Consider the following 26,011-nt stretch of genomic DNA (forward strand, 5'->3'; position numbering starts at 1 on the left):
AGTGTTCTTGAGTCAAATAGTTTATTCAAATAATTTATTACAGCTCAAACTGTAATAAAGTAGTATTTCTGTACTAAAACACCTCAGAATTCATAAAAAAAAGGTCAAAGGAATTAAATATATTTTCGGAAGAATTTCTTATAAAGTATTAAAGCTGAAATGAACTAAAACCGAAACTCAGCCGGATCTTTCGCTTAATTAAAAAGATACACACCCTTGATTTTGAGTAGGGGCTGTGCAGACTTTGAAAAATGATTATATTTAAATCTACTCATCAGCAAGCAAAAATGTTTGGGGAGATCCAGTATTATCTAGATTGTGTGGAAAAAGAACAACAAATAAAGAAAACAGTCTTTCTCTGTAAAAATGCTTCACTTAGTTACATCAAGATGCATATTATTGTCAAAATTTGGAATAATTCTAGTTAAAGCTGTACACACAGAAGACAAAGATGATCATGTTTTGTGATTAATGCTCACATTTTCTAACATCTGGAACTGTTATTCCTAATTGGTTTGCTGAAATCCAGAAATTTTCATGAAAGGCATTTTTATTATTATTATTATTATTATTTTGAGACAATTCGAAAATGTCTTCTGAGCATTGCAGCGTAACATAGATATGTTTCACTGTTTTATTGTTCAAAAATCAATCAGTCATAAAATTTTTTAATCAATATGGACTAGTCTGTTTCCTTTGAGCAATCTTCATCAAGTACAATAAAAGGAAAAAAAAGGAAATATATGAAATATGTAAATGACTGTTATAGACTCAAAGAGACCAAAAATATCAAATTTAATACTGTAGGTATACTGCTATATAGGCTGTTTCCTCAAAAATATGTACATTCCATTAAATAATAATGATTACTAATGTTTTTTATTTTTATTTTATTGGTTGGATGTTTGGTACACACTGCTTGACAACTGTATGGAAACCAGGTAAAGACCCAGTGGCATCACAGGAGAAAACATGCCATCAACACACCTGTTACCTGATTTAAATCTCAGTCTATCCGAAGTTTTCCTACTTTTCAAACTTTATTAAAAAAGTAAAATAAAACATCTCAGGCTCAAAGCCAGTGTTTTACCTCCAGGCTGTCTCCTCAAAGAGCATTAAAAATGAAGAGCTGTACTCCAAAGAAACCAATCAATATCCTCTCGTCTACATTTTTGTTTCACATTATTTTTTGTGTGTCATCTCTCTCAATCTGTTTGCTTTTGGGCTGCAGTTTTACAGAACTTCTTCCATAAATCTATTTTCAGTGGCTTTAAAAAAAAAAAAGTCTGTCGAACAGTGTACTCTTCTAGTAACATCTTGTCTTTTCATTACATTTCTCCCCCTTTTCTTCGTGCTACGACCTCATATAAAAACTGTCGACAATGAGGTTCTGTTGGAAGGTCGTTTGAGGTTAATATCTCTGTATCACTGTCAGAAATGAATTGCTTATTTGTTGAGTGCTTCATTGTGTTTTTATTTATTGTTTCAGTGGCCATGAATGGATTACTGCCACCGCTGGACTCAAGACCATTGGAGGCACATTTCTGCAGCGACAACTGCTGCCTCTGTTTGCAACGAATGAGTCTTGGTTTGTAACACCCCCTGCATTACATAATTACAGAAAAACCTGATTTAGTACAGTTTTTTTTGTTTTTGTTTTGGTCATCATGTTGCCTGTGAGTGTTGGTACACGAGTGTTTTAAAGGAAGATTCAGTATGTTTACCACAGAAATTGAGGCTAGAACTCACAAATCAGGGTTAAGAAAGGATTAACTGAGTTTAGCTGCCTGCTTTGGTGTTGTAAACACTATCCACAGCCGATATAAAAGCACGTAATAGAGAAGATAATGTCTAAATAGAGCCTTATTGAATTCAGGCGGAAAGTTCCAGAGTCTTCAGGAATCAACTTACACTTTTATAGATTTAGGGACAGTTTAGTTGTTCGGCATTACGGTGCTTTATATAACAGAAACTGATTCACAATTCGGAGACGAGGTTTCCATGAGGACTTTTTGGTTAAGTTCTAAAGTAGAGATATGATCATCTAAGTAAAGTGGATGTAAATGGGCATCCTTGGAAGAAAATGGGCTTTTAGAGCCAAATGCGTTCAACAGAAAGCGATCTGGGAGTGGATTTAATAAGGCGACATGTAAAGCTCCCTGTGATTTACATTACACTTTTTGTTTAAGATGAAAATGACAAGCGCACTGAGTTGCATTCAGCTCGGGTGAGCCACTGCAACAATATCCAGGCCTAATAGCACTTAACATTCTGCCTGCAGGCACACACACACACACACACACACGCACACGCGCTCACACACACACGCACACGACTGAGCGCGTGCTGCTGTGCAAGCCCTCGAACATCCACGCTTTTTAGGCCAGCCTGTTACGAAGGCGAAAGCCTTCCTCAGACAGGGCGCACAAATAAAACCGAATTAGCGTGTGAATCATGGAGTAAATGACTGCGCCCACAAAGCAGAGGTAAAAGATAGACGCGGACTGACACTAACACACTAACACACACAGCCTGTCTTTGTTGTGCTGCACACAGTGCACTTTCTAAAAACCAGTCTGCTTCTAAAGGATGAGGTTTGGGGCTGTTTTGTGAGGTTATGTCGTCCTTGTCAGAGGTGGACAAAGTATCAGAATTATCCTCTTGAAGGACTAAAGTTTTCCTTACTGTTATGCAATTCAACATGGCAGAGATGTAAAAATAACCTCTAAGACTCCGGTGGGGGAATAAAGTAACAGCGGTTCACCTCTCAGTTCTTCTTACAACATTTACTGAAAGCACAGTCAGTCGTAATAAAATTACAGGGACACCTGCAGTGCTGTAATTAATTACCTGACTAATGATTGTAGTTGCAAAGAGACCTTGGCTGTTAGGAGAAAATAACATAATTCTTAAAGGGAAATAAATGCCGGTGTTACAGAGAAACCCTGTCAATTCTTTAGCTTCTTTTGAAATGTAATAACGCATAATTCATGATTCCGCTATTTGATATTACTTCATCTTATCATATTTACACCTGCAGTGGCAAAGATGTTCAGAATTTTCTGAGCTTTCAGATTTCAAGGATTAAAGCTTAATCAAACAAATTGCAAAACCGTTGCCACGTTTCCTGATTGTCATTCAACCAGCGACACCTTTTCATCCAGTAACTACTTCCTGTTCTCTTGCAGGTCAGGTAGGAACCATGCAGATCCCTCAGATTATCACAGACCTGGAGGCTTAGTATCATCTAACCGGCAGTGTTTGATTTCTCTGTTTTCTTACAAATGAGGTGCAGAAACATTTGGCTTCCCCCCCCCCCATAACATTCACAGATAAATAATTGTACCTGTGAACTGTCTCTTCATGTTTCTACAGTGTGCATGTATAGGTGCAGCCAGTGCCAAGCCACTGTCAAGAACAAATTCCCCACCATCTTGAGGACTGGGAGTGTTTCTGAACAAAGCGAATGATGCTGAGTAAGGCGAAAGCTGTTTTCTTGCTAGACAAGCACATCAAGAGATTAGAGGCTATCTTTTAACGTGTTGCTGAGTCTGGACCTCTGTGAGCCCCTCCTAAATATTAGAGCAGAAATGTATTCGTCAGACTAAACTCCCTAACAACAACAGCAGAACATTAAGCCCCTCCCACCTTGAGAGGGATTTCTGCATTCTGACTTTGCTATGCGTACAAGAAAGCTTTTGCTAACAATTCCTGCTTTTTCTTTTACTCGATCTTTTTCAGGGTTATCGCACTTGAGCTAGTTGTTTTTGCTCTGTACTGTTCACAGCTTATCCCTGCTTGTTGATGAGGTCTCTCTTTGTTGGAGCAAACTTAAATAGTTGAATATTTTTGATTCACATTGAGTAGAGTTGGTTGTTGTTTTTTTGCATAACTGCTTAGGTGCAATGTAAGCATAGACAGCATCAGCTTGAATTTATGCCAATATGTACAATATTGGACTGAAATGTTAAAATTGGTTTGGGGATGAATAAAGTGAACTAATTGTAAGATTCTGGAACTGACCCGACCTGAGCTTAATTCAAAATGCATGACCTAACTCCAGTCTGTGCCAGAAAACTATTTAGTTTGAATAAGATCCAATATTTCTTATCAGAGGTCTAATGTCAGTCAATATAATGTCCGATATATTAATGACGATTCCAAACATTTGTAGTTTCTCTGCTACTTATCTATCTTAATGATATTGTGAGTTGATGTATTTACAGTTTTTTGTTTTTTGTTGCATGTAAATGAACTCAGTTGCATTGAAATGGATTTCAGCTGCACATTTTCTGCCTAATTCATTTTTTTATTTTTATCTTTTTAAAGCCGTCTGCGACTTTAATCTGGTGTTAAATGAAAATAAAATATGCTTTTGTTCTCGTGCAATTCCCCGCTTGCGACCCTCTCGAGCTTCACTCCCTCTACGTTCACCTTTTTTGTGAACTTTTTTTTCCCCTCTTTGTTTCTTACTCTCTCTCCTCTGGTTTCATCTGTGCTCTGTGCCTATTGGATTTAATCCGTTCATTTTAATTTGATCCATTTCAGTTGTCATCATGAAAGGACAAAAGTAATAAGTTTCCAGCTGCCTAGCCACTGAAAAGGACACACTTTGACATATTTCAAAGGATCTACATACAGATTATTTTTAGACAAGCAAATGTGAGGGAATGGAAGGGGGTCTGTGTTTTTCTTGAGTGTGTACGCGTGGGCTGAGAGGCTGACAGGAGCAGCAATCCTCTGACATCTGGCTCGGAGAGATAAAGTTATGAACACATACTATCTAGGTATCTCTGGGATGCTGTTTTCTATCTTTCCCCGTGTTTTCATTTTGCTGTTTCTCTCCGGCTCTTCCTATTACATTTTATCGGTGTCAAACTCCGGCGTGGATTTGCTGATGACAAGAATGGCGGCTATGTTGGCGACGGCGCAGACTTTCAAGCAGACGGTAATCTGAAAATGACAAGACAATTTAGATCCTACTCGGTGTTTATTGGCCAAATGTGTAGAGAGTCTAACACGGACATATCTAATGTCTACTCGCCTTGTTTCAGAGTTAAATTCTTCTTGGCCTTGTGCGTGACGCATTCGGTGTCTCTTTTGCCTTTGTGTCAAAAATAGTTGTCCAAGAATCTATAATGTACATGTGAATTTTTTTTTGCTTTTCCATTTTACGTCGCACAAAATCTGTACTGGATCCTATCGCTAAATGTTCCAGTTCAAACTGTTTTATTGATTTTTTAAATTTTCCTTATTATAGAAACACAAATAAATATTTGTGTGCATACGTGTCAATGTTAGTTGGTTCTGTTAATTCTGAAAATGTGACAAACAAAATAATTAACTCCACCCCCCAATCCTAAAAGAAGCAGAACAAATAACAAATTATTGCCGTTTGGATGAAACACTGGCCGTAATAGATTGATGCATTTCCAAAACTTTAATCATAATAAAAAAGATTCTGCATTAATTATTAATTTGGGTTGTTGCTTTCTAACATGGATGATTATAAAACAAATAACCCTGAGTGATTTTTAAAACCAGAATTGGATCTATTAGTTTCTTTAATCCACATAGGGTCAAAAATATGCATACAGCCTCAAATGTTTGACTCGTAGCAGTTTGTCATGAATACACAAGGCAAAACAGACCCCTAGCATGACGCTACCACTGCCATGCCCAACATGCTGAACATTCCTTCTGTCAAAGTGACCTATAGTAGCAAAATCATTGACTTGACTGACAATATAAAAAATTTTTTCCTGATGGCATTTGAATAGTCAGTTTAGCTAACTCACATTTAAAGTTGGCTTGAGCTTGCAGGCTCCTGGTTTGCTTCATTTTTTTGAGGGAATAGTTTGGGTCAAGCGGTTAAGACCTCGACAGAGCAGATTGTTAATACAATAACCCAAAATAGGGGTTGGCAATGTTGCCGGAAAAAAAATAAAAATAAAATAATATATATATATATATATATATATATATATATATATATATATATATATATATATATATATATATATATATATATATATATATATATTGAATGACACAACATGATCCTGCCCAAAGTCCCAAATCGATATTAAACTTATGCTAACATTGGATGTATGTATCACCACTGTAAATTTATTTTAAAAAATATATCTGTGATAATTATTAAAGATAGATGGAAAAAAACAACAACAACATTTTTTTAAATATGATTACATCCATTTGGAATTTATGTTTACTCTAAAATCAAGCAGTAATTATTATCTTCAGAGCACCTACTTCATGTTGTGGCGTTATCTTCGGGAGGCACAACCCCAATTAGCCTGGTCAGTGACCTCAATAAAGAGTAGATGATGATGTGTGGCAGGGAAATAAAATTGAACAAGTGAAATTGCTGAGCAACGGAGAGGAAGACGGTGAAACAGAAAAAAGGGGGGGATAACTGAAAGAAAGCTGACAATGTATATATATATATATAAAAAAAGAAGTTTAGAGGGAAACGTGGCAGTGGATTTGATGGATTGATGACTAAGTAAGACGATAAATAGAAGAAGAGACTGAAGGATGAATGGGTGGATGCCTCGACACATGGCCCCAGGGAATCAGTCATTATACATGCAACTGTCACTCAAGATTAGAGGCATAATTAAACTCCTGTCGCACGGCGTGGGGCTCCGGAGTGTGCTGCGCGTGAATGTGTATTTGTTTGTGCACGCATCCATCCTTATACCTGGGAGTTGTTTTTCCGTGTGCGTGCATAAGCGAGCGTGCGTGCGTGTGTGTGCGCGTGTGCATGCGTGGGAGGAACACACTGTGACAGAGATTGATGGTGAGGGGAAAGCAGGCCATTATGTTGTGTAGCTAAAGCACTGATACCCTCTCCACCTCAGTGTCTGTTTAAGCTACTGGCCATATTATAGGCGTGGCACAATTGACCCCTGAAGCGCGCAGACTTTTCACTGACTCCTCTACTTTTAAATTGGAAACAAAGTGGTCGATTTTATATGAATCTGGGCTCTATCCATAACTGGAATGCCCGCTGCAGAAAAACACAAGACTGTAGAGTGAAATTAGGTGTCATATACAGACGAGACACAATTTCTAATGTAGAGGCAATCCTGGACATTTTTTTTGACAAGCCTAAAGAACTGTTTTTATAGCTTTAATAGTGAAGCCTTGAGGTTTTTTTTTTTTTTCTTCTTTTTTTTACATTGTTGGATAAATGTAAAATGGGGATGGATACGCAGTCTTTACAGTTCAAAGAGGACCCTCTCGAGTGCCCAGTGAATCAGGGAGGTGACACACTTGATTCACCAGTTTATCATCAAGGTTCAGAGGGCCGTGCTCAGCAGCAGCTGCAAACCGAGCAAAAGAAGCATCTTTGCCCTGTCAATGTTTGTGTTTTGGAGAGTAAAAGAAGCCCACTGCTCCCCCGCAGAGCCGAGCATCAGCCTCAGCAAGTCAGCCAGCAGCAACTACAACAGGGGAGAAGCTCTTTAGGCTGCCCTTCAAAGTAAAAGCTTCACTTATTGGCTGTGGCACATGATGCAGGAGGAAGAAAGGCGTCACCCTATTAGCTGAAGTTACCTACGTCAGTTAAACAAGGGGGAAAATTAGCATCGACAGCTAGCATGCAGCACTTATCGTTTGTTTTTTCACATCTTCAAGAAGGCTGCAAAAACCACATGAACGTCAGGAAATAGCCCACGCCTCAATTTTAAATTAGTACCGACTCTGCCTCTGAGGTTACGAAGGTGAGTTTTTAGTTTCTAATTAATATGGGTTGAACAAATTGCGGCTAATGACGTTCAAGTTTTTTTTTTGTGTGCTTGTAATTTTGGAGGTTAACACGTTCACAGTACATAAATCACCTTTTGACCTCAATGTGAAAACTTTGGGTACTACACTGTTTTGTTTTTGTTCTTTGACTAATAGCTCTACTCATTTTAATCTGTTGACATTTATCTTGCAGATTATTAAATATGTATATTTTAAAGCAACTCGTGTTGCATTATACTGACTAAAAACTCGGAGTAGCTTTAGGACTTTCAGGTTAGCCATCCAGCAGATTCTTCCAAGGTGGATGTTGAAATTTCCTACTTCCGGTAAAACAGAAATAACGCACCACTATTAAAGACAACCCCTTGAAAAAAAAAAAACTGAACCACGTCAAAGCAGCGATAGGACAAGTTACTTGTTCTAATGTCTGGGGAAAATAAATAAATAAATAAAAGCATAATAACGCTGTCATATTCGGCACCTTTATTTTGGAAATCCGCACCAGAACAGCAGCATGGAGGCGTGCTGTTTGACTTGACAGATGGCAGGCGGGAGACGCTCCTCACGGCTGTCTCTCTCGGTCCGTTGGTCCATCCCGGTTCCCATTGTCTCCCCCTCCCCAGTTCTTCAAGACAAATCCTGAGACAAGAAACTGAACCCGGACGTCATTTGGCTGGGATCCGCTTTTGCGCGTCACGTCTGGAGACTTACTTTCGACCTGGAATTTAACAACGCGAAATTCTGCGCGTAATTCGGACACCAGTGTGTGTGTGTTTTTTTTTTCTTGTTGTTTTTGTGTTTATTATTGTGGAAGTGTTTTATTTAATTAGAAAGAAGAAGGCTGGGGATAATCGGATGACGGTTCTCACCAAAAGAGAGAGAGAGAGAGAGAGAAAGCTGGTTGTGGACCTGAAGGGGAGATGATCCTAAGGAAGGGGACTCATTAGACAGAAGAGCCACAGAAATCATCTTCAAGGAGGCTGACATATATCAGGAGACCCTATCAACGCTTCCACTCTCCACTGCCTGTCTGGATAAAGTCAGGACATGTAGTGGGAAAACTCGTGTGGAAAGAAGACAGCTTTGTTTAGGAGAGGATGTTGCTGCTACGTGCCCGTCCCCTGAGATAAGAAGAGGAGAGGAGCCCGTCTGTGCATTGGGGAGGATTAAAGAAAAAAAAAAAAGATAGATACATGCCAGAACCACTTTCACTTGTTTCCTCCACCTGGAAACATATTACCCTTACCAAAGCAGGCAATCGGGGCTTTTAATCGGATTATTGAGCGAAAGATCCGAGAGATCTGTGGGAATACATCCAGCCAGTTCCACCATCTGTCTGGTGCTGTCCAGGATTGTGCCAATTCAGCAGGGATAACGATGAGATGAGCCCTGAACGGATTACCGGTCCAACTAGGTGAAGTCTGGAGGAGCTGAATGGACACAGCTGGAACATTTTCTCGTCGATGCTGAGGAGTTTTCATTTAGTTTACAATACGAGAAGACCTGTTTGATTTTTCTCTCCACCTCCCCTGCTAAAGATGCTCATTGCCTGCCTCTTATTCAAGATAAATATTAACTTGTTGTCTTGAATTGTGCTAAACTGTCCTGAAGGGCCTCTTTCCACACTTGATCCCTGACCTGTGTTTGTTTTTTTTGTTTTTTTTTAAAGGAGACCACTCATCAGTTTTTCATCTGGATGAAGTAGTCAGCCCTGATTGCTGTGAGCACCAGGGAGCACAGGGGCTGCGCTTTGCTCTCCGAGGCCCCCAAGCAGTGCCTCCACCCGGGGTTGCCAGACAGCCAGACAGCCCCTCGCTGGAGGGGTGGGTGGAGGTGAAGGAGAGACTTTGGGAATTATCTAGAGTTTCTGGACCTCTGCATAGAAGAAGAAGAAGGAGGAGGAGAAGGAGATCATGGGGTGTTGCAGCGGCAGGTGCACCTTGGCCTTCATCTGTGGCATGCAGCTGGTAAGTGCCGAGATTATTATTGATCCTGTAACGGAGATGATCGATCAGGAGGGAGAAAAGCATTTTTTTTTTCTTTTTTATCTTGTAAGAGCTTGACAAACAAATAATCTGTCATGGGCAATAAGTGGCAGGAGGATCCTAGATGTGGCAGGGAAGTGGGAGACAGGTGGGTGCATGGATTACTCAAAGGTTACAAATTCAGAAGGTAACAGCAGTGTAAAAGGTCACGATATAGGAGGTGAAATGAATGAAAGGTGATCTCAAAAAGCAGTGGGGGGCTGGGGAGGGGAAAACATGCTTTGCTGAGTTGCAAATGGGGGGGTGGGGGGGGTCAGGGACAGGAGTGAAGCAGGAAAATATCCAACGCAAAGCATCACCAGCTGCTTATCTGCTCCTTGGTGTACCGCTCTTTCTCCTTTCACCATCTGGGTCGTCTGGAAGTGGTACCAGGGTGGGATGAAGGGGCAGGGCTGTTTGCATGCATCCCCACCCGAAAACTCTGGAAATGATAACAAAGAGCTCCTTCGTGGTTTGGCAGGGACCTGCTGCTGTAATGCAGAGCACTTCATCGGTTTATGGGATTTTTCCTCCTTTTTCTTGACAAATAAGATCAGATATAGAGACATGGCTGTAAAAGTATTTAACTTGAGTGAATTTTTTTCACGTAAGGAAAATAATCCTGTGTTTATCAATACGTTTTTATTTTCACAAGTTTCCTTTAAAATAAAGGTCTACTTGAAGCTCCAATTAGTATACTTTCTTCTTTTTTTTTTTTTTTTGTTCCACTGGAGTATAAATCTGACACGGCACAGCAGCCTGTTTGTTTAAGCCATTGGTCACCGGACTGGGCAAGGATCCCTATTTATCTAGTCAACACGTGCAACAAAGTAGGACGGTGATGGCAGGAAAGAAGGACAAAAACCATGAGAACAGCTGCCAAGTTTGACATCTGGGGGAAAAACCAAGTCTAAACAACAAACATTTGACACTAACGAGATGCCAACTGGTTGTTTGGGAGTGATGGCAGAACAAAGCTTTTCCTCCATCATTACAAACTTAAACATGTGGAGTTTGCTGAATCTTACTGGGACTTTCACTGGAAGTGTGGGGCTTTGGTTGAATGAGACTAAGACTAAGACAAAGATTGTTAGATTTGAATCTCTTGTAAGGTTTGGTTAGTTATATACAGAAGAGCCTCATGCCCTGTAAAGTAGTGTTGCCGAACTGTAATGCTGTCGGTCTCCTTCAAATGCCAAAACCTTATTGGAGTGCGTGACGTCAGGGAGTCTTCGAAACATCAGGAGAGTTGAAATGAAAATGTGTAGTGGTTTGTGGCAAAAGTAAAACAGAAAATGGCATAAGGTGATAATGGTACATGTAACCAAATCAACAAAGAAATAATTAATTTGACACAAAATCAACCTTTTCAATGGCCGCCATTTTTTCATTGCACATCTTTGTGACAATAAACGTGGACCTGCGTCTAAAAATTCAGTTGCTTTTCGATTTAAGAAAGGCACACACTCCCGTCTGCTCCGTGTCAGCTCGCCCTGCCTGCCAGTCTCAGAAAGCAACCGCAGTCGCCCCACCTGCCAATCGCCTGCCAATCATCCAGCGTCGCCTCCCCGTTAAAGTTTGGAACGGACCCACTTTCGGCCTGACCTCGGTTATAAAACGTGATCTTGCAAACAATTTCATGTTGAACTTTGACCACGGGTCTGCCGTTGGGTCTCTGCAGGTGGGTCAGCAAACTGCTGCGTTTTGGACGTCTCCAGTTTGAACCGATGAACCGTGAAGTCAGACCCAGGCTCCTCCTGGGAAGGGTTAGATCTCACTAAGTGGGCGCCCGGGACAGATGAGCTAATAGAGCGATGGTGTTTGCAGCAGCATTCGGATGTGTGCTTTAACTGGAGCGCGCCTGCTGTTTGTGCATTCATTCATTCATTCATACACCCATTCCCTTTCTTTCCTTAAACCGCTGCTGGAGGGATGCTGAAGTGGGAGCGTGCTAAATATGTTGTAGCACAAGTGGTGCTGGGAGCAGAGATTGCCCCACTTCGGGCCTATAAATAGTGTTATCAATTATTATTATTAGATGGCTCGGTTTCTAACGGATCTGAAATCAGCTCAGAGGCTCTCATGGAAAATCTTGAAAGTGATCACTAACTCTAACGCAGCCTCTAAATACCAGTGGAGCTCAAATCCATCACTATCATTAAACAACAGACTTGAAGAAAATGCAGCAGTGCTCTGTGAAGTGCGTTCCCTCGCCTGAGAGCACGTCTCGAACAGGAAAACATCCGTGACAATGTTTAAAAAAAAAAAACTCTGTAAAATGTGTTTTAAGAGTGCAAGTTTCTTCTTTAAAATGGATAGCTTGTCCGGCTATTGTACAACAGATGCTAGTCGTTTCACATTCCTAAATAACAACCTAAGTATTTCTGAGTATGAGCATTTTGAAAATGTGCTGCTTTTTTGTTTTGCCAAGGTTATGGCAGAAAGTAGCTCTCTACAGTGCATTGTGTCTCTCTCTCTCTCTCTGTGTGTGTGTCTCTGTGTGTGTGTTTTCCACAGTTTCTTTCAAATAGCATCTGAAAAGTGGGATGTGTTATGCATTTGAATCGAGCTCTCCTGAGTAAATAATTTGCAGAAGCACCTTTAGCTGCAAATACAGCTGCAATCCTTTGGAGTGTGTCTCTACTGTGAAATATCTTCTTTTTTTTTGTTTTGCAAAATAACTCAACCTGAGTCAGAGTGGATGGAGAGCATCTGTGAACAGCAATTTTCAAATTGTAGCACATATTACCAATTGAAATTAGGCTTGGACTTTGACTAGGCCATTCTAGCACAAGAAAATCCCTTGGTTTTCAGGGCTTGCCGTCTGCTGTGTTTTAGATGTGTCACATCTCCAGCGCATTTGATTCAAAGGAAGGATTTGAAGAGCATGCAGCAGTTTCATTCCTTTTCAAGTGTTTCTTTTATTGGTAAAAAATAAAAGCTAAAGTAAAAGTTGCTTTATATTAAGTATGGACTAGCTGTAGCTGTTTTCACGTTGAATAGGAGTTAGAGAGATTCCATAAGTGCCTTCTTGCCCACTATAAGAAAGATACTGGAACATCACCTAATTTCCTCTAAGAGTTTATGTGCATGACCCATATTGTGAGAAAAGACCCATTGTGCTGTGAAATAGCACAACGCTGGGCACATTGTGACTTGAAAGACCGCGACACAGCTGTGTCAGGGAACTTGTTTACATCAGAATGCTAATGATATCGCCTCATGCGGCGCACATACATGAAACACACCACTGTGCTGTAAATGGGGGTGCAGCGTTTTTCCGTCGGGGATATAATGGCAGCGCTCGGGCGTGTGCGTCCGTGCTTGTGAATCAGATTCTGTCACAGAGATAGTCATTGTGTCTAATGCAGTGGAACTAATGCTGTGCCACAGTCAACAACATGTTTTGCTCTGTTAACTGTTGTAATAGCTAAGCCGGCTGATACAACCGCTAGCTGAGCTCGAGGTCCAACGCTGCTGTATGTTTACAGCCAGGTGCGTGGTTAGCGCCGCCGCTGGTTTCCTCGGCTCCTCTTCAACACGTTTGTCCAAAAACCACAGCCCACTCTGTCCTTTGTCGAGAGCCACTTCGTTTTCAGTGGGTGAGGGACTTCTGAACAGGTGACCCAGCTGAGGAAAACAGAACAGTTCTGGTCAGAGTAGTAGAACTGATGGCCTATATAGCTTAACAGCACTTTTTCAACCCGCCTCATTAGCCAGGTTAATTGCTAAGACGCCATGTCACTACAGCTGAACAGGGATCAATGATCTGCATTTGGGCATACATCTTCATGTGCAAGACGTTAGTAGTCTAACCAGCTGACTTTCTGCTTGTTTCAGATTTATATGCACTAAGCTTATTAATTATTTCTAACATTACGAAGGGATTTAATAGAGTTGCAGTTTGCTTTTCTGCAACATGCAGCTGTTAAGTCTTAATAATTGGTTGAAAAACCTACAGAAACATATACTTTGTCTTTATTTGTCTCAACATTTGCATTTGAAACCCTGTAAGCATCTAAAAACTAGAGCCTGAAATCATAATTGGTATCATCAATTAACTCTGTTAAAGTTATTTTCAGCTACACATTAGTAAATAGTTTGAGGTAAACCTTTTGACCTACACTATTATTGCCACTTTTGTAGCAATGGAGTTGCAACATTTTTTATTTTATTTATTTATTTATTTTTTGCCCTTCATTGTGCAGCTTTTGTTACCCGCCCTCAAATACATATGAACATAAACTACTGAATGCATTTAAATAAAACTGCTGATATTCTGTCTTGGCATGATACCAAAATTATTAGAGTCCCTCATTTGACCACCCCTTACATGATGCTCTGGAACACCTTTGGTTGCAGTTTTCTAACCGTGAATAAGCTCCGTCTCTTTCCTTGTACTGGATTCATCGACTGTGGCTCATGCCAATTATAGAGTGACTCATTCACACATGTGGAAATCGTCAATCATTTCCGATTGTGGATACCAACTTGTACATGATCCCCGGTGAGTCAGTGTATTTGACTGTCTGGTGTTTATTTTGTACCAACATTAAAACCAATGGAAACACGGCTCATGTAATGAAAAATCAACCTTTTAATCCACCATCAGAGCAAATGGCTAATAATGTGTTGGCATCACCGAATGGTCTTTGGTCTGCTGCCATCGCCTGACAGGTTGTCATTCTGCAAGGTGACTGCATTGGTTTGTTTGATCCGGTTAACCGTGGCTGTCTGAGTTTTTAGCTTCATTCGTTCATTTCAGTCACAAGGTGAGAGCTCTCCTAAAGGAAAAATAGACTTTCAGAAAAGGATTGCAAAGAGTGTAATCTAATAATAATAAAACAATTCTCTAAAAACCCCCCAGTTTGGACGAGGAATCCAACAAGAGGACTGCCAATCAAATAATTATTATTGTTCAAGGTCTGTTTGCAAGAAACATAAAACCCCTGAGGTCAATATTTTTTGTGGGCTATCTTAAATTAGCAGCTTTTGCTTATTTTTGTAATTATAAAGGAAGGACTGAATTTAAAAGTTTTTTCCAGGTCGCTGCTGTCACTTTTGCCAGCGCACAAAACATATGGGCTGCGTGTAGATATTGACAGAGGCGCAAATGAGAAAATGTACATCATACTGGTTCTGAGGCTGAGAAGATGGTAAGGCGGACAGTAAAGCTGACTTGAAGATAAAACCTTGTTCTGTGGAGGTAAATGAAAGAATCTGTACCATTGATCCTAAATCCACTAAGTTTTGAATCTGCTTCTCATAAAAATTTGAAACAGCCAAGCAAATCGTCCAAAGGCTTCAAATCCCACCTCTAACATCTATCTGTACAGTATTTCATATCTTGGATTTTTTTCGTTCCCTGAAGACGGTTACCAGTGGTGAACAATCTCCTAAACCATGAGGAAAACTTTAGGAAAAAATGAACTGTGGGTAAAAGAGATCTGTTAAAAATAAATTGCGATTAAAAACTATTAGCTTAAGTTCCTTAAGTTCAAAATTTGAGTTTAGCAGATTCGAGTGAAACCATGTTGCATATTATTGGATTGGACAGAAAGTAAGTTCTCCTTATGCACAACTAACATCTCTGTCATATAAGCTGGTAGTAGTACACTGGTGGTAATATTACAAAGGGCCCACCAATCCCTGTGCTGATAGAGTCCATTTGTCTACTTGGCAACAGCAGAGAATGGATTCTGATTGGATGCTTTCAAATGAACGTGGAAATTCCAGCACTTACTGAAAAACCTGTTTCAGTTGCGTCATTCCTTTAGAAACTAAGTATATTTTACTTTTAAAAAAGTCGTATTTTTGTAATATTCTATGCACATTTGGGTTGAATGAAGAAAAACATCTTTATTTCTCGGGTCTAAATCCTACTCTAATAATAAAGGAACGAGACACATGTGAGCCCTATAAGTGTTCATACAGCAACGCTGTCGAGAGCAAAACCACAGAGTTATAAAACTGAGTAATCCGATAATTAACCCAAACCGTCCGGCGGCCAGACCAAAACCAAAGACAAAATCATAAAGATTAATGGAACTGAACTGAACAAACAGACTGTAGCAGATCAGATGGTGTTTACACCGACACTTTTCCTCTCTCACACACACACTCACACACAAGCAGAGACATTCCTCAGCACTGGTGACTCACCGTCTGTCCGTGGTGGAGGTCCTCTTGGCTATATCGGTCCACATCTCCCACCAGCAGCTGTCACAAAAGCGATGACTCAATTGTCCAGCGGCTCAGCAGGGGGGAATAATAATGTCATCAGACGTCTCACGGGTGCATAACGTTGACACAGCTATAATTGTGCTGCGTGCGTGCATGCGTGTTAATGAAACGGTGTAAATAAAACGAAATTACAAGCTTGTGACTCTGTGTCTGGAGCATATATAGTGGTATGATAAATTATAATGCAGTGTCAAAAGAGACAATTAATGTTCAGCATATACAACTATGTAAATTAAGATGCTGTCACATGCTTATTTGAGACAGTCATACCAGAATTTGCCCGATAATGAATTTTACATATGTGCATAATGTACAGCGTGATTATTGGACACGGGAAACTTAAATCCAGACGCGCCGAGCGGGCCACAGGCTATCTCAGTCGCAGTGTTTGTCTGTCAGTGGAAGTACATTCCTGTGACATTTCCACCACTGAGGGACATAATGAATAATTTACATCTTGGAAGTGACATGAATGCAGAAATGGCATCTCTCTGGCAGTGCTGATTGTAGAAACAGTGACTGTGCAAGTCCTTCTAGAACCCAGAAATTGATCTAACGAAAGAGAAAACGCATAGAGAAAAATTATCTCTCTGTTTGTTTTTTTTAACAATACAGGGAAACATCATTTTGCATCAGTTAGGAAAGGAAATAAGACTTCCCGCTGAGTTTGCTTTACTACCTCAGAAGTGATTTGGTACAAATTGACAGTTTAACTTTGTTATTGCAGCTTTTTACTAAAGGTCTCTCTACCTGGCCGAATTCGAACTCGACTCCCAGATAATTTTTTAAAATTTTTTTTATTGGAGATACTCGGTCACCTGTTATTTTGCAATCAGCATTCCTCCCGTGCTGTTCACATTATAAAGCGTATCCACTTTAAGCGTGCTTGAGTCAAAAGCAAACGCAGCCCCCATCTCTGTGTGGAGACTAGCATAATCTTTACTCTTCCCTCCTCATTGCAGCAATGTAAGGAGATAAAGAGGCTTTCCTATCTTTTATGTACGACACCGCATTCAACAAGGCCCCCGCACAATCTCAGCTCTGACTCTATAGATTTCCTGTCGCGTTCTCCTTTTCACAGCTCTAATTTGTCAGCCTCTCTCCCCCCACAGGTCTCAATCTCTTTATACGTGCCCACCTTTCGTGCCGACGCCTTCCTGGCCGTTTTCATGTCTTTATTTATCTCCACCTCATCTGCTATTCTTTACGAGGAATGCAGCCGCCGCTCCTCGACCAGTGACTTGACTGGCGGCTCGTTCAATGTGCTCGAAAAGAGTCTGTGCACAAAACGAGTTTCCTCTTGCTGGTGCTGATGAGGTGCATGTAGCTGGAGCGCCAGAGCGCAAACCTTTTAGATCCCTGACAGCTCCATTCCTATTCTCAAGGTTGCTGCTTCTGACAAAGGAATGTCGCGCTTTCCTGGCTTCCAGTCGTCGACAAAGAACCAGATTCCTGCTTTTATTTAAAATAGGACGCTTTTTTTTTTGTTTATTTCTGAGTTTTAGGTTTTCCTCTTCCTCGCTGGAAAACTTGCGTAACCAATGAGAGTTGAGCTCTAAACTGTGCGGTGATATATATGTTAAAATTTAGTACATGTATAGAATATCCAAGAAAAGGAAAGTATAAGCAAGTATTTCTGTCTTTCTTTTTGAATGAGAGAAGTGGGAAAAGTGGAACATTTGAAAATTTCACTCATAAAATACAATAATATTTCTAGAGTACATCAACAGTCACTTTTGTTGATCTTTTTTACATTTTAACTTGTATGAAATATGTACTTGATTATGTTTCAATGCATCAGACGACACAATTCCATCGAAAACCTAACATTCACGACTGAACTTAATTTGCTTTGTTTTGATTCAATTCAGTTTGGTTTCTCTTAGTTAAATGCAGCTTAATTTCATTTGGTTCGTTTCATCACGACTTGATCTTACGTCATTACAGTTCAATGCAATTCCACTCCGTTCAATTCGGTTTAACTTGAATTTGATTTTGTTCAGTTCATTTTAGTTTCACTTAAATCAGTGTGGTTTGATTTACTTCAAATCAAACTGATTTGGGATGACTTCAGCTCAGTTTAGTCCTGATCCGGTTCGATGCAATTCAACTTAGCTTGATTCAATTCAGTTTATTTTAATTTGCTCTGATTTTTAGTCCGATTCGATTCACTTGAAGGAAAATTTCAGTAATTTCATCACAAAAAAGCCTTTATGAAAAATGCTAAGAAAGCTAAATTTTAATCAGAGCTGCGAAAGGTTATTTAAAATCTGTTGTCAACTCTGTCCACTGAGCAAGCCTAAACAGAACTGAACTCATTCAGTATTTTGATAATGCTTCTAAGCCTCATATGATTGTTTTAAAAAGCACTTATTAACTTATACGCAGAGGCCATGTGGAGAAAGAAGAGAAATGAAGGACCCATGCTGCGTCCATAAAAAACCCTAAACTTCACTTTGTGAAAATCTAATTATTTCTCACCAGTGCTAAAAAAAACAAAAAAAACACACAGAGTCAGTGTCTCTTATCATAGTTATCTCACACCGGCAACACTGAAAGTGCTCAATAGTATGTTACACACATGCTGCCTGCTTGGCTAAAATAGGCTTTGACCCCCTGTGTTGAGTTTGGACCAACAAATATGGCACAGATGGATAATGACGGCACAAAAAGCCTGGGCTGAATAGGTTATATGACAAGAGGTCTGAGTCATCTGAATCATATTGCAGCATTTCAGTATTCAAAGTACACCCGATTACTTGGTCCATGTAGTAATTTAAAGCTTTTCAAGCCTTAATGGAGCCTGTCTATACATTGCATTCTTAGCAACTGCATGCAAGGCTCTGAGAGACAGCTACTAGAGTCTTATATTTGTTTCTTTACCTGTTTCATAGCTAGCAAGTAGCTATAAAGCTATAAATGTTCATTGTCATTTGCCTAAAGGTTTTATTTGGGCACGTCACGAGTCCTGCAAGCTTTCGTTGCTGAGCTCGTTTACAGGTTTTTCTGAATACAGAGACAAACACAAAAGGGTCCAACTAGCCTGCCTCGTTCGTCATTACAGCGCAGAGGTAATGTTGTTGCTGCACTAATTATTCCCACAGATTTACATCTGCAGTGGCTAATCTCTCCCCAGATGGTAACTCTTCTATTGACTGTCAGCTTCTCTGAGAGATTTCAGGGCACAGTGCACGGCCACCGTCAGCTCACACAATGCATCACCTCTGCTCCAGCTTTCAGATACTTTTAATTACTTAGCTGGAACATCTGCTTCCCATACTTAAAAAAAAAAAAAGTCAATGAAACTAATTCTCCTTTTCTTAGTTGGCAGTATTGATTTTGCTCTGTTGTGCTTCTTGCACCCACATGTGCCTATTTATTTTATAGTTGCATACTTCACACAAATCAATGGCTAAATTGACAGTTTTATATATCTGGAGCATTGGTGGACAAGCTCTACACTGCAACTTAGTCGAAACTGGTTAGTATCAGTAAAGATCTCTGCAATTGTAAAGTTTCTTGATGATCTCAAAAGACCCAGTATGTCTTTCTGCCCTATGCCATATGGGGTTACTGTAGACGGATTTCCCTACTGTGCTACACAATAATTGCCCCGTGTGATTGTTAAATATGACTCGCTGATTGATCCCCAAACAGCTCATTAAGTTCTCCATTTCAATTAGTTAATTTAAACTTGGATAAAAACCTGCTGTTGGAACTAAATGCAGTCGGATATAATATTTATACCTTTATTTCTACCATCTGAAGACTAACCGTGTTCTAAAAATGACCTCTCTCATGATCCGTCCTCAATGGATGCCTTGTGGCTGTACGCACTCATAACCGTGCTATCATCAGAGCGCCGAGACACCGTCTCGGCTTGTTGTATCATATTTAGATTCATTAATCACTGTGACAATGACAGAATGTTACACCAAGCAATGCTCGTGTTCCAGTGGCATTTATTGATTTTCATACACGTCTTCTTTCTGAAAAGTCTTAAATGAACTTTTAATTGCATCTCTGTGCATTATAACAACCACAAAGCATCTATTTCAGAAGCTAATAGATGAACCGAAGAATATTTTATTAAGAGATGGATCAAATGTGATGCTCATGTAAGTGAATGGAATATTGTGGTTTGTTTTATTTGCATTCAGACTTGGTTTGCCTGGTCATTTCAGTCTGCTTTTGGTTAGATTGTCAAGGAAATCAGCAGCCTTATTAAGGACATACTAAACGGCAACATTATGCAAAATTAGCACACCGCAACGTGCTAAGTTTAACAAGGAGCGGATTCGGTTGATTTATCCAGTTAATATTGGAACTTAGCATCCAAATAATTGGAAAGACTACGAGCAGCTGATAAGAATGCCAATTTTGTTGCTGGTATGTAAGTATTTAAGTCTTTTCATTTTATGGTTTCTAGTTAGATGTGATTCAGAGGAACCAACAGGAAAACTGGAGTCCACAAACAAAGTCTGAAACGAGACCGTCCCATTTTCTGTTTCGGTACAGTGAGCAACAACTTTGAGTAGAGGTTGATTGATGGTGTTTTTTTTTTTTATTATCAGCTTCATCAGTTCTGTTGCTGATGTTTAAAGACTCATGCAGCTGATCGTTGATGTTCCAAGAAGATATTTTTTCCACAAATACCAGGGATCCACTGGTATTTGTGGTGGTACATCCACCTTCATTTGGCCACTTTTTAGCAAAGACACTTTACACAAGTCTGCAGTTTAATAATCTTTATCGCAGCTCATTCATCTGAACCACAAAGACATTGAAACCAGAAAGTTTTATTTATTTATTTTTCATTTAACAGATTAACTGACAGATCTTGACTTATGTAGGCTGCAAAAAAAGGTCCCCATTCAATTTGTAAGAGTCTAGCTCAATCAAAGACATTTGCTCTGTTGAGATGGATTATTATATGAAAGATCTGACTTTGTGTTTATCTTGATGCAGATTTTATTACAAAGTGAACACCCTTGAGTTACGTTGCTTCTATTGACTTGCCAGCACCAGCTACAGTGCAGAGCTTCACTTTTCCTTCTCCCTTTTTTTGGGTATAAATATGAAATACCCCCTTCCATATGTTTTAAAAATAACATGTTACTCTCAGGGGACAAGGTTTCAACTCTTGTAAATACATATAAATCCTTCCAGAAATGTTATAAATGTATGATTATGTATCAGAGCTGGCACTGTCATTTCAGAGCCGCCTGCAGAAGAGAGGAATCGGTAGAAAGGAAAACCTTTTTGTTCCACACTGAAAAGCTGACTCAATCTATATTCTTCTGCAGCTCAATGAAGGCTTTAAATGTGATCCCTTACTACACAGTTGAATTGTTTGTTTTATAGAGTCGGTGATCCTGACATGCATATTGTTAAATCACTTTCACAGCATAGACTATTGTTGTGCTTGTAGAGCAATCCATTATGTCATTTTATGAATGCAAGTGATTCTATGACTTTGAGGATATATTTTCAGGCAGTTTTGGAAGCATCTGCTTAATAACAGAGTGTATCTTCACTCTTTACACATTTTAGATTTAAGATATAGTCTGATTTTTTTTTTCATTACATCTTTCCAAAATATTATATGATGAGAAATTGAAACAAGTTTTTAACCATTTTTGCAAAATAGTTGAAAACGTCAGCATTTAACTTACCAGGTATTTTAGTAATAACACCCTTTGCTGTGACACTTACAAAATTGTTCATTTGCGTCTGATTTCCACTTATTCCAAAGAACCTTCTGCACCTCGATTGAAGCCAGCCTGTTGTAAATTTATGATTTAGAACGGATCAAGCTTATCTATACAGCGTCTCACTTTAAGCAGAGCATATCAGAGAAGATACTATGCAATGAATTCAACAGAGCTGCCTGAAGGCCTTTGAGGCCGGATTGTGTGTCAAAGGGAAAGATGCAAAAAAAAAAAAAAAAAGGACATTTGATAGCACTGAGGATCCCTAAAAGCCCTGTGGTTTCCTTTGTATGGAAACAGAAAGAGTTGGACTCTCTCTAGACTACGCTGAATAATCATGGGTAACAAGCCTGGTCACAGAGGTGACCAAGAACCTAACGGAGCTTTAGGGAAACCATCCATGAGGTCACCCATGGCAACTGCCTTCCAGCAATTAGACCTTTATGATAGTGTCTGGTGTGACATGGCATCTTGCTTAAATTTTGCCAAGACAGAAGGTTATCAGAGAATAAGAAATGACATACTGTGAACTGATGAAAAAAAAAAAAAAAGAACTTTTTGTTCCTAAATCCAAGCATCATCGCCTGGCTAACAACAGGAGTGAGCTGGAGCATGGAGAGAATGTGCAAAAAGGAGAAAAAGTTAAAACTTTCTGGATCCAGTGTAACCTCAATTTGTGAAGTGAGTTTTTTTTTTATTCCTTATTTCTTTCCTAAATTACTTTGTCAAATACAAAAGTTAATGACAAAAAAATAGCCTTTTCTGAGGTTGTACAGTCATATTCGATACGTTGTAATATGCATTCCAACGAGGCTCATTAGTCAGACTAAAAGTAACCTTTTGAAAGACGCGTCTTAGGCAGGTGTTTTCATTAAGCCCCACATTTCTGAACGAAAACGTTTTGAATTGGTCTGATGAAATATTCTAATCTGAACGGTTGTGTTTTCATCAGCTGTCGGCGTAAAATTGTACCTAAGAAATACGGGCTTGAAAATATCAGTATGCGTGTGTTAATCTACAGTTAACTTCTAAAATGAGCTTCAGAAATAAATGTCTCAATAAAACGCATGCACATTGAGCATAAACAGTTTTCTGTATTTCTTGTTTTATGTAAAGTGATTTACTGAGCTGAAATTAAACACATCTGACTGACTAAAGGAATTCATTTTTCACCTTATTTGAAAGAACTAGGCGCTTTAACTAAGGTTGTAAATGAATAGTTCTAATGAATCCTTATCACCCTTCAAATCCTGTTAAAAATATTAAAACCTCATGCAGAAAATGTTTTTGTTGGTCCAGAAATTACTATTCTAAAAAAAAAGAAGAAAATATTAAAATGATGATTAGAAGCATGCAAACAGAAGGATTTTTGCGAACATCTCTTGACAGATTCAGAGCAAAACGCTACATCTCCATCTCAGTGTTAAAAGCTGAGGAGTACCAAACAATTAAGAGTGTGAATCCTGTCCTTATTTTTATACTTCAAACGTACTGGATGGAGTAGCTAGTGCATGATACAGTGGGCGTTAGTGTAAAAACGGCCAAATGCCTGCATTAACTGGATGCTAAAAGATAACCTAAGTAACTTTAATAATGCAGAAAAAGATGCAAGCTTAAATCCTACAGCGTACATGTAAAACCTGACAAAATCGATTTTAGATTTTGTAAATGTGTTTTTCAGAGATTTAATCATATATCCAGTTCATTAAATAGGACTATGTATGGTGTCTGGGCTCACAACAATCAGACAAAAAGAGATGTTGCGCCTACGAAAAACTAACACTAACGATGTCCCCTGTGTTTTTACAAATAGAACGAAGCTTTCATAAATTTTAAAGTGTTTTAAAGAATCCACAGTATGTTCATTGTGAAATCATCCAGATCAGGTAAGGATCAAATGCAGTCCAGGCTAATTAAAAGCCAAAACTGGCATTTTGTTTTGCACCAACAGGAAACTCCAAAAGCAGATGCTATTTTTTTTAGAACTGGTCAGTCATGGTACTTCACCTACAAGTCCTTCATATCGTGTGGCTGTTTCTTTTTTCCACCCAAAACTCTGAAATCAAAATCACTTTTGGGGTCAAATCAATGTTTTTATATCTGAGTGAAGTTCTTATTATGATGCATTCGATTTGTCTCGGAAGCTGAAGCTTAGAAATGAGGTCACACCAAAGTTGAGCCTGTTCTAGTTTACGTCTGAAAGCCAGTGGGATTTGATTGTTGTTGTATCCTGAGGAACGTAACGCAGAATTTGTTTCCGTTTATGCACATGGACGAAAGTGAGTTGTTGCTTCGTGTGTCAATAAGATAAGATACGAAATGTGAAAATAAAAAAAGTTAATGAGATTAATATCAGAAGATTGTTGTACCCATCTTCATTTTTTTTGCTTCCAGGCTTTACTCATCCTGTTGTTCTTAACTGCTTGTTCCTGGTAATAGTCTTTACTCATGGACACCAAATTGAAAAACACCTGCACCAAATAAATGATCTTGATCCAATTTCGCAAAACAGAAAATAATCCGGTGATTTGTGCTGAATGCTTTTTATGGTCTTTTCTCTCTGCTGCCACTTAGCAGATGTTCTCCGGTGTCTTTCACACAATTTTTGAAGGCTACTTTCGTGTATCGGTATATTATTCATATTTAACTTATTTTTTATGTTCTATCAACTAAATGATTTGCCTTTACTGACTTTTAGCTAATTGCAGAGCTTTCTGTGTCCTTTTCAGGTATTGTTTATTTCCACTTTTTAATCTTGGTTTATGTTTTTCTACTTTTACCAGATGCTTTTTTTTTACTTGACCTGGAATATTATTTACTCACATGTGACTGTTCTTTTTTCAAAGACACTGGCATTTTTTTTTTTTTTACAATATAGTGTGATTATTTATTAACACTAACATCACAGATGGCTTCATAGCTACACATCATATCTGCTAATTAGAAGTTTCAATGCAAATTTCCCTAAAGTTGGCAGTGACCACGCCATTTCATAATACCTGCTCTTAAATTGCAGAACAATGTGTGATTTTTTATTTTTATTTATTTTTTTGCTGAAACACAAAGGCTTGTATGGAAAACATTGAGAAGCATCACAGTTCAGGAAACGGTTAAGTGGTTGGTCTGACGTACTGTGACTTTAAATCAATCAGCATTCAATCACAGAAAGTGGCACTTCGACCCCTTCACTCCGTGAATGCTCTTAATCAGCAGAACTCCGATTGTCTCCACGAGGTTCTGAAGACGTCTCGTGTGGTTCATAAAAAAGGCAGTAAACTTCCCTTTCAGAGCATGAAGGTTCTTAGACTGCTTTCAGCATCAACAACACTTCAGTGGTTACATGACGGTTGATTATTGTGGTGTCTGAAAATCTGGGTCATGAGTGCCGTGTGGAGGAGTTGGATAGTAACAGTAGTTTATTTATGAAAATGGTCCATGCTCATTTGCATTGTTTGGTTATCAGAGAACTTAAAATAGCAGTGACCACACACTGTTCATTCCAAGATGCTGAGAAGGAAAACAAAGTAAAAAAAAAAAAAAATGTTAGGAAGAACGTGTCATCTCAAGGCACTTTCCAAAAAAAAAAAAACAGTCCAATTCAATCCTAGATCCTTTCCTATTTTGCCTAGTTGTAAGATAATAATCAGTTTATTAGTCAAATTGGTTAAAAAAATTCAGCAAATTGCATCGAGCCAATTACGTTTTATTTTTTTTAAGGTTTTGTTGGCTCTAGTGGCCTTTATTTGAAGGTAGTTCAACAGGAAAGAGGGTAATGAGAGAGGGGGAAGACATGCGGCAAATGTCACCAGGCCTGGAATCGAACCTGCGACCACTGCCACGAGGACCAAGGCCTCAACACATGGGTCGTGCTTTGCCCCTGCTCCACCATAGCACCCCACATTGAGCCAATAACTTTGCAGCAAATCCTTATACATGCACGTAGTGACAGTGGAAAGAAAAACTCCCCTTTAACAGGAAGAAACCTCCTGCAGAAACTGACTCGGTGTGAATGGCCATCTGCCACAACCAATTGGGAGTTCGAGAGATGGAGTTCGTACACAAAAAAGCAAAAGAAGCACTCATCCAGGAATATTTCTGTCTTTCTACGTTGGAGAAAAGTAGAAAGTTAACGGCAGTAGCAGCTACGTTATCGGCTTCATCTAGGAGAGAAACACTAAAACAGATGGGCTCTGAGCCATTTTTCAAGAGTACAGTATAGGACAAAAGAGCACAGCAAAAGCTCAGTCGATAGCTTCGTCT

General features: G+C 39.2%; 1 protein-coding gene across 1 annotated transcript in view; it reads left to right on the forward strand.

Annotated features, from left to right (window-relative positions):
* The first annotated feature begins 7,838 nt into the window (after positions 1-7,838).
* Positions 7,839-26,011, forward strand: part of nkain2 (sodium/potassium transporting ATPase interacting 2) — a 63,355-nt gene continuing 45,182 nt past the window's right edge. Inside the window, exon 1 of the mRNA XM_088001899.1 lies at positions 7,839-9,740. Coding sequence (XP_087858025.1) covers positions 9,687-9,740 — 54 coding nt within the window. The 5' untranslated portion in view covers positions 7,839-9,686. The remainder of the gene's footprint in view (positions 9,741-26,011) is intronic.

This window comes from Poecilia mexicana, unplaced genomic scaffold, assembly GCF_051168715.1.
Source record: "Poecilia mexicana isolate PSO_F unplaced genomic scaffold, ASM5116871v1 scaffold_21, whole genome shotgun sequence".
Classification (NCBI taxonomy): Eukaryota; Metazoa; Chordata; class Actinopteri; order Cyprinodontiformes; family Poeciliidae; genus Poecilia; species Poecilia mexicana.